This window comes from Nicotiana tomentosiformis, chromosome 8 (genome assembly GCF_000390325.3).
Source record: "Nicotiana tomentosiformis chromosome 8, ASM39032v3, whole genome shotgun sequence".
NCBI classification, from domain to species: Eukaryota; Viridiplantae; Streptophyta; class Magnoliopsida; order Solanales; family Solanaceae; genus Nicotiana; species Nicotiana tomentosiformis.
Window position 1 is genome coordinate 145501898 of NC_090819.1, and position 9971 is coordinate 145511868.

The 9971-nt window shown below is 35.6% G+C and overlaps 1 protein-coding gene across 1 annotated transcript; it reads right to left on the reverse strand.

Moving 5' to 3' along the window:
- Window positions 1-8: 8 nt before the first annotated feature.
- On the reverse strand, window positions 9-9566 carry LOC104106524 (uncharacterized). The gene is made up of 7 exons (XM_009615091.4): window positions 9019-9566; window positions 8422-8605; window positions 8090-8340; window positions 2484-2598; window positions 1078-1170; window positions 681-824; window positions 9-336 (listed from the first exon to the last, which is right to left on the reverse strand). The coding sequence occupies exons 1-7, from the start codon at window positions 9414-9416 to the stop codon at window positions 220-222; spliced, it is 1302 nt and encodes a 433-aa protein (XP_009613386.1). The 5' UTR covers window positions 9417-9566; the 3' UTR covers window positions 9-219.
- Between the last annotated feature and the right edge of the window lie 405 nt (window positions 9567-9971).

Sequence of the window (9971 nt, forward strand, 5' to 3'; positions counted from 1 at the left end):
TCACAGGATGAAGTAAAAACACGGCATATATCTTACTAATTCTCCACTATTCTCATCTTACACGACGCCAATATGTATTTTCTGGGGTCATATATACACGTTCCAAACAAGGAAAACAATGTAGACGAGAAAGATCATGACATCACTCTGGGTTGTTAATTTCTTAACAATGCAATTTTGTAAGGCTTAGTTGAAAAAAGTTTCCCGTGCATGGCACCTTTAACCAGCCATATCTGCATCTTGTGTTGATCTTCCATCTTCGACACATGAACTGATTGATGCAAAAAGATGTTCAATTCTCAGAGGAGAATGTCGAGCAGCGTACTGGAACAAGACCTGACAAACAAAACCAAGTTACTATGTCAAACAAAGCATCCAATGATAATGAAGCACATCTGAGTTGAATGACATAATTTGTGAAATGAATTCTGTCGAAACATGCCAAGATACTTAATTAAAGAGCAAACCATTGCAATGATCCAACAAATATGCGCATGGACTACAACAGTGATATGGCATGGTACCATAAAATATAGGATGGACACTTGTGATTAAAAAAAGAAAAGAAAAAGAGTATCCTCCCCACACTTGGCACCAAATTTACGTGATTAACATTTTAAACTGGTAGTTGAATCAGCAACTCCAATATAGGACATGGAATCTGAAATCCACCATCTAACCTTCGAGTAACTATCAGCAAAAGCACGAGCACGATTGGATTTGCCCAGGTATTGTAGATCAGCTTTCTCCAGTTTACTGTCAACAAAAACTAATCCGCCTTCACCTATAGCAAACTTTATAAGATCTCCACGCTGAAGTTCTGTCTGAAGACCATGAGAACAGATTTCAGTAATGGATAACAAGACAAGGAACGGTTTATGAAAAGGGGAAGAAAAAGAAAAAGGAGAAAGAAAAGAGTTACTATGAATTCCACTCTTTTGGTACCAAACTGATCTACTTCTTCCTAATTTTTGAGGATTGAGAAAGCTGACTAGGAGGCCTTTTTCACGCCTCTCCTCTATCCTTCCTCCTCTTAATCCCAATTAAATAAAGTGCAAAATGATGATACGATCGTACCTTTTGTATGAATTCCCCAAGCAAGCAACCAAATATGACAGGAGGATCATCAGATGTAGCCAGTCTGCTATCATCTAGGAGCTCCAAAACTACCTGGTTGTACAAGAAACGGAATGTGTGAATCCCATGTTACCACAATTCACTAAATCCATATGGTGAACAATACGATCCGTGCTCCGTTCCAAAAACAATACAATAGCGATGTGGAATGCTAGATCCAAAGACAATAGAATAACGATTTGAAAAATTCAGCAGCACTTTTTATCCCTAATTCCAGCTCAAAAATAGTAATTTTACAATTTTAAACCTTCCAAATTCTCTAAAACTCAAGAAAGAAAAGTAGATTACTAATCTTTTCCTCCAATTGTATAGATATGACCCAGTCACCCAAAAAAGTCAATATCTAGCAAATCGGGTTTTAGGTAAGGAAAGCGGATTACAAACTCATTCCTGTTACATAAACCGAAGTAGTCGACAAATTCGATTGCATCGTCCCAAGCTGGCAGCTTTGGTCATGTACCGTTGTACCAGAACATCCACCCTCACAGCTAAAAGATACATTTTTATAAACACAAATTCCAAATCCACGTTATTGTTTCTAACGACAAGAACAATACTACAACGATATCACTGCCGAATGTGATTATATCACTTTATGAACCCAAGCCCAAGGTTCAGAAAAATCCTTACAACATAAAGTTACACCCTTTAATTTTTCTACTAAGAGATTCGACTTGAATCAGGGACATAATTTCTAGTTCTAGCCTTTATATGTGTGACAGATCTCCTGTTCATAATGCTATAAACCACATGATGCGAACGAAACCAAATGATTCACTAAATTTTTAATTATGACCAGCAAGCACTCCGATATGCCAGAAACATAAGTCTAAATAAGGTAATTTTGTCGTTCGCATCCATAGGTGGACTTTAGTACATCAGTGTCTGGTGAGTAGATTTTTGATGTACTAACCAACTACTAAGCAAAAACCTGTGAAATCAAGAAATATATCCTTAACTGCTTATGAGCAGGATTAAGGAGAAGAGGCCTAAGTCAAGTAAAATGGTGAGCTTTAGAATTTTCTTCATGATAATCACGTCTATTTTAGGGATCAAGCTCAGACAACCTTAAGTGAGGTTGATTAACTTACTCTTTCATAATACCTAAATATGCCAAATCATTTACCAATTCAAGCTTCAACCAAGCTCAAATTGTTGGCAAGAACTTCAATTGCTCGACAAAAGAAACTCAAAACACAGTTTTCTTTAGTTGCCTTGGGAGTGAGGTCTTTTAGTGGCTTGATTCGTTTTACTGCCCCCTTGTGTAACCTTATCAATGACATACTTGACTTATAACAACTTTCAAAATCAAAAGGTATATAATGGAAGGGCACAGAGTGATGTACCTGTTGTTGACTTGGAACTTGTCCTCTATTATCTGTATCAATGACATACTGGCTACAGTTCTCATCCTTCCAAACCAATGTTAACGGTGTATTTCCTGTTTGGTAATGTGCATGCCTGGGTGCGCGATGGACAATTACAACGAAAACCAGAATAAGGATCATGATCAAATGAAAGAAGAAAAAAGTTTCCTGGAGTTTCCAAAAGTCATAAGGTACAGAAACTTAAAGGTTTGACAACTGACGAGTACTAGAGAAACTACAGTAAAACTAGACAATTTAACACTAGAATAGCATAGACCAACTAGAGGGCCATGGTAAAGCATGAAATATAAATTTTCGAAATCATATGATTGCTGTATTCTGTTCCATGGATGAAGCGAACGATTCTTCGGAAAAGAAAGAATCACCGGACAGCGACAACCACAAAGAGACAAGAATAGTACCTTGCCCCTTCAACAAAGCAGAAGACATCCAACAAGGACCGTCCATTTGTAAAGTTGAGATTAACTCAACGTTTCTCAGAAGTCTATATAAGATTTTCAAAATGTAATCGTTAAGCATCAGAAAATTTCTTAAGATTTTCTTTCTCCCCCTTCTCTCCCCTCCCAGTAAAAACAATTTGCTTATGTTTCAATAAAGCTCCTATCTTGTAAGTGTTCTTACTTATGGTTTAAATTCCGCATTTATTTTATAATTTACATTATAAAACTTATGATTCTCGCAATGGTATCAGAGTCATGTTACTGAGTATGAGGGCTAAACCCCTCATACTGACCTTAGGGTTCGTCGAAATCTTGTTATCATGTTCATGTCATAAATCTTAATTACTCTATATTGTTCATCTCTGCATAGGTTTACTGTTCATCTTCTTTAAAGCTTCAAGATCTTATTCTCTAGTGTGAGGTTATCGTTCTCTGTTCATAGTGTAAGGGATCCTTGTAGGATGTTGATTAAACCCTATTAAACTGCCGTCAGTTGCCGTCGTCCATAGGCTAGGGAGTGCCGTCAGAGACAGGACACAACAGGACACACAGTTAACACGTTTAATCTCCAACTCCCAAGATAACTTAGGACTAAGAACACAACTAAGATAACTTAAGAAATAGATCTGCAAGCGAAGAAGAAGATAAATAGTAGACACTATACAGTTAGGAACAATATAGAACTGTTAAGATTAATAATACATGATAGGATAACAAAGAAAGTAGACTTACGCCTTAAGGATAGTATGCTTCTCAAATACTGGTAAAACTTTGAAAAGTTTTAAATATAATGAAAAAACATCCTTCATTTAGGCAAATAGATTTTCATAATAAACACATATGGTTTCTTTTAAAATTTAAAACAAAACTAAGCAAATACATCTCAGAAGTAACTGAAGAACTTTGTTTTCTTAGAAATCTATTCATTTTCTATAGAAAAGTTAATAACCCAAGAATATCTCTAGAAGAGGTATTAGAAACAATTAGGTATAAACATCGAACCCTCGATAGATATACCAAACAAAAAATTAATTTCATTAGTTATTTAAAAACTAATAAAAATAATATTAACAGGTGTACATCTCAATTCTGAAATGAATAATTCAGATAAGAATAAAATCCTTAATAATATAAACCAATCCCTGGCAGTAACAAATATTGCCAAAAGCCCAAAATTGAAAACGATTTACAAAACTGGAGTATTCCAAGAGAATCCTACAGTACAATATACCATACTGGTAAGTTTGATTTTAGAAAAAATTATAACATCAAAACTTGCGAATCCAATGTTGCTATCAATAACTCGATTGAAACGATCAAGTTACTGGCAGCACAAGATATTCAACAATATAGGAAAAAATATAATTTTCTCCACATAGGATTAGTACAGGTGGCAGTCAAACCTTTATATAGATTAGGTTTAGACACCCCTCTTTGTCTCTTATTAAGAGATGACAGATTATTAAACTTTGATGATTCATTATTAATAGTCTTACAAAGTAACCTAGCCCAAGGCCCGGTATACTTTAACTGTTATTCAAACTTTTCGGTTGACATAAATGACCAGAATGTTTTGGATATATTAACTCTTAATATAAAAACAAAAAACATGAATAGCAAAGTTAATACAAGAAAAATAAATGTGATATATAGAGTATATTACAGACTAATGACAACAACTTTAGCCCCAAACGCTAAAATCGAAAGTAATAAAGGAGTAACTATGCTCATTGAAGCAAACCAAGAACATAGTAATACTTTCGTCCCCAGAATGATTCAGTGGGATGAAATTTTGTCAAAAGATGAATGGCGTTTTGACGCCATCACCCAACCAAAATATGAACCTGAGAGTTCCTTCATCGAACAAGTCATTCAATATCCAACAGGAGCCATCGACTTAAATTCTTAAGATCAGGCTCAGCTAGTAAAGCTTCTTTAAGTAGAAGAATGTCTTTTACTAGACCTTCTTCTTCTAAACCCCCGGAGGGAAATGGAAGTAACAATAGCAATGAAGAATTAATCGAAGAAATTAATTCAAAACTTAAGGGAGTAGATTTTAATAAAACTGTTCCCCAAGTTATTTATCATAATGGACCCAAGTTATTTATCATAATGGACCCTTTGTAGCCACTCCAAGGAGCCCAGCTGCAGAAACAATTGATCAACTAAAAGTAATCTGAGCCGATGACTTTGAAATAAATTGGAAGAGTCTAGATGATCAATAGGTACACCCCAACAATACTATTAATAGAAAATGGTACGTAGATACGTATTCCTTAAAACAAAGGTTATCTTTTAAAGATAAATGGATTAAAGATTTAAGTTGTTGAGAAAGCACATAACAAGGACCGACCCATGTAACTAACACCTTAGTTGGATATTCATTTCCAATGAACGCACATATATGCAAACAACTTGCTTTTCGAACAGAGGACGCAGCACTCAGAGTTTCAGAACCTCTAAAGATTTAAAGATAAACAAAGGTTAAGTTGCTTAGAAAGCACATAACTCTAAGGACCGACCCATGTAACTAACACCTTAGTTGGATATTCATTTCCAATGAACGCACATATATGCAAACAACTTGCTTTTCGAACAGAGGACGCAGCACTCAGAGTTTCAGAACCTCTAAGGCCTTTGTAGTTCATTTTGAATAAGCGTCTTAATTTTTTACCAGAATTCTGTAATAAGAACGCGCAAAAGCTTCTTAAACCTACATACAAAGTTGAAGGGTAATAGATTCTAAGCATGAATATTTCCAAAACTGGAACATATTACAATGTTACGTCATCTCTAATGAGCTTCTCTCCCTCATGATCTTCTTTTGAACAAAAAAATTAATTGACGTGTTCTGCAAATTGAGATAGAACAAATACGAAGCATGGAACACCAGTGTCGGGCATGATATGAAGTTCTGAAATTAGAGGGACACAAATCCACTAGGACATAACATTTTATATTTACATGATTTATATCTGACCTAGGATATTTTAAGAAAACATCCTAGTAGCTATAAATAATATACTTCATTAATTCCCGAAACTGGACTACCATATATTGTTCACACAAGCTAGAACAATTTAATGAGCTTCTCTCCTTCATGATGGTTAAAAAAAGTTAAGCATTTACATAAATTGAGAGATCACCAATTCACCACTATGAATCATTGGACACCCACGTCAGGTATGAAATGAAGTTTTGAAAATAAGAGGACACAACACCACTAGGAGACAAAAATTTCATGTCGTATCTGAACCGGTGTCCCAAGCTTCATAGCTATATTTGTATGAAGCATTAGACAGACACAATCCCACCAGGAGTCCAGGACACACCTTATCAAAAAATACCACTAGGAAAAATATGTCATGAATTTAATTTCCACAGCAACCTCCATGGAGATCATTGGAGCAGATACCGGTCCCAACGACTAAGTTCAACGGACTAATGGAAGACCCAAGTCAAATTTAGACTCCAAGTACCTGGACGACTATAAATGTGAGATGAAGGACAAGCTACCAGGGCATCCAATAATACTCAAAAGCATTCAACTACACAGCCTTCTGCTACACAAGACTTTTATGTTTCCTTGTCTTACATTAGTGTTTTCTCTAAAGAACACTGTACCTTCCATATTTAGCTTCCGTTTGGCCATAGATTTTGGCTTCATTTTTTCAAAAAAAAAATCTGAAAACATTGTTTGTTTATGAACTATGATCATGTTTTGGGAAGAAAAAAAATTCAAAATTTTTCAAGTTCCCAAAAACTGATCTTAACCATGGTGAAATTTTTTCTTCCACTTACAAAACTTCAACTTTCTTCAAATAAAATGTATGTCCAAGCACAACTTCAACTTTCAAAAATTATTTTTCAACACAACTTCAAAAACTTTTTTTTCAAGTTTCAATCAAATCTATGTCCAAACGCTAGCTTAGTTTCCTTGTACTCCTTTGTCCCCATACTTGTAATTTAGCCTAGGCCTCTATGTTACAGACTCATTCGTGGGTAAAGTTTATGCAAGGCGGGGCCCTTGAGTTGAGGAAAATAACGTCAAAGAGGATAAGTAGATAGGAATGCAGATGCACCTGGCAGATATTTGTTGAGCATTAAATAGTCAGTAGTTTAATTTTACTAGAATTCTTAATTTAGTAGATTTCTTATATCCGTAGACTCCTAGTTATGCGTAATAGCTTTGTAATAAGACTCTCTATTTAAAGAGACAGAAGGAATAAAAAAACAGGCATGCAAGATTTATATAAAACAAGAGATCTGGGTCTCTCTCTAACGAGTCCTAAGGTTATAGGCTCCCTTTAACGAGCTTATTTATTGTTATCAAAGTAGGTCGCTCACGGAATAGAAACAAGGGAAAGGATCTGTTCAACACAGACTTTCCAGTGAATCGCCCTGTGACAAGATCCATTCTGCGTGACCATAACACTCTATCTCACGGAGATAGCATTATACTACATGAAGTCCGATGACAATAATACGAATACTCTCTCTTTTCTCTCTATTTTACTGTTGCCATTTCAACACTATTCTTACGTTTTGTGCATCATTCTTGGCCTCGCACCATATTCGACCGTAGAGAATTTTTCCCCCTAAAGATGCCACAAAGGACTCTACCATAAGTAAAGGAAAGACAGAGTGGCATCTTTTGTAAACTAAAAATCAGATAAATATGATAGAAAGTGTAGCATCCTTCCTCAATGAAATAACTCAAAACAACTAAAACGGAAAAAGATTGTTAAGAACTTCAGAGGCCTTTAACCAGATTAGTCAGATGGCCATCCACTTGTTTTACAAGATTTAGAAAGCCCTCCCATCAAAGAAACTAATTCTGAATGCCAGCTTACTTTCTCATGTATAACACTTGAAACATCATAGCAAACACTATTTGTGATGTGAGCTTTTAATGGTCAAACGAACAAGTTAAAGAAAAGCTTATTTACTGTGTGACTTACCTCTTTAAATGCTTGCTATTTTCTTTTTCCTTTTCCTTTTTATCATTGAAAGAGATGAAGAAAAAGAGATGGGAACTTCAAGAGCAAATTATGTTCATGGTTTGTAAATACATTGCCTTCTACTAAACAAATAAGAGATAAACAGCAAAAAAAATAATCTTACTTGTTGTAAAACAGTAATCCATCCTTGACATATGGAACTTGTCCTACATAAGCTGTGTGTAGTCCTTCTTTGTCACAGTTGTAGACAGGAAGTGTACTAAATTTATATCTATGATAAGTAGAGGGAGCATCACAAGCCCCCGTCTCAGCAAGCTTGCTGTTTAACCAAAAGAATCTGAATTCCGCCGTGCACTCATATAACGAAAGTCCCGCCCAACATACACCGTCAATGACATAATATGTTTCATCAGACTGCCACACCAAAGACAATGCAGAACATTATAGGTATACAGAACAAAATCGAGCAACAATGTTACATGATTCAATTGTTACCTCGTGAAATATGCAATCGAGAATACAGTATGATTGAGCAGATTTACTGTTATTAATTCTGGCACCGTTAGGTAGAGCAGAAGGAAAACGGTGCAAGCGAATTCCATTGCGCAGTCTACTGATTGTTGTTCCGTTTGAAGAAACAATAAAACATCTCTTTCCAGCTGGCCTAGCAAATACATACCTGCATACCAAATTCGACCTAAAATTAGTTATACGCTTAAAATGATATTCTTTAGGTTGAATTAAGTAAACTATCCACAACAAAGGTACAGTACCAGCAACTAGTGACGGAGCCAGAAATTCTAACAAGTGAATTCGAAAACACTACGCTAAAAGTTTTTCTAGTCAAGCTGAAAGCATTCAATTTTGACCTAGGCTAAAGTTGAAGTTTAACCAAATCACAAAGTTCAATTGCCAAACTCAACTTCTGGAAATTTTTAAATGCTTAACATCAGTTCGCTCAATAAGAATCAAAATTCAAATTTTTTAACTGAAACTAAAAATTTCAACCTTTTAATTTGACAAATGATAAATAAATAAATAAATACAGCCTCTAAATTCACAGGAAACAAAAAGGAGCAAATAAAATGTTACCAATCCGTGTTCAAGTTATCAGGAACATCAATCATCCATTCAGGAAGCATAAGCTGCTTGGCGAACCACTGACGAGCTTCAGGTCCTCTGAGCTTAGTAGCTTGACGAATATCATGCGCGTCCTTAGGATGTCCAAAATCGGCGTCGGTTTCATCCGGAAAGGAATCAACTTCGGGGACGGAAGCAACTTCTATATCCAGCTGTTGCTCTTCAGAAGCAGACTTGTAGTCATCGTCTTGCGTGGGTTGAAGAGAGAGGACTGTGGAAGCTAAACGACGGGCTTGTAACTGAGCGTCGCGGCGGTTTTGGCACTGCCGGAGCAATGAAAGTTCTCGGCGTCTTTGTTGGTCTGAGATCGCCGGCCGTTTGAACGGGCGGCGTATATCGTGTGAGCTCATCCTCTGTCTCGCTCGACGTGAAAGTAGAAATTTTGGTAATGGCTATGTTTAAACTTGCACTTGCAGCGATCCCTCTTCTTTGCCTAAGTTGTAAAAGTACTTTCGTAAGTACGAAATAGTGATGAGAAATTGGCAAAAATGGTCCTTTATGTTTGGGAAGGTCCAAGTTAATCCCTTAAATACCCTAAACAATTTTGATCATTTAAAAGTTTATCAAAAGTGAGCAATATTTGTCTACATCAAATAGTTAACAAGAAAACTTACATTTGGAGGTGCAACTTTTGCAGTCTCTCATATTTTTTATTTATTTTTTAGTATGCTATTTTTGTTTTATTTCAAATGTCTGGTACAGTTTTTGTTATTGTAGTTTTTTGAATTTTATAAAAAATTTCCGGTATTTTTAGTTATCTTTTTTACAATTTCTATTAAATCTAACCTTTGTTAAACATTTAACGAAGATCAAAATTTAACAAACAAAGATTAAAGCTGCTCAGAAATGTATCTAAGACTTTAGTATAAACCTACATCAAATATGAGGGACCGTTTTGGTCATCA

Coding starts and splice junctions, on each gene's coding strand:
- LOC104106524 (XM_009615091.4), bottom strand. CDS start 9,416: ATGAGCTCACACGATATACGCCGCCCGTTCAAACGGCCGGCGATCTCA. Junction 8,606..9,018: donor GATAACTTGAACACGGATTG/GTAACATTTTAT, acceptor TTTGGTATGCAG/GTATGTATTTGCTAGGCCAG. Junction 2,599..8,089: donor GGATTACTGTTTTACAACAA/GTAAGATTATTT, acceptor TCGCGCACCCAG/GCATGCACATTACCAAACAG.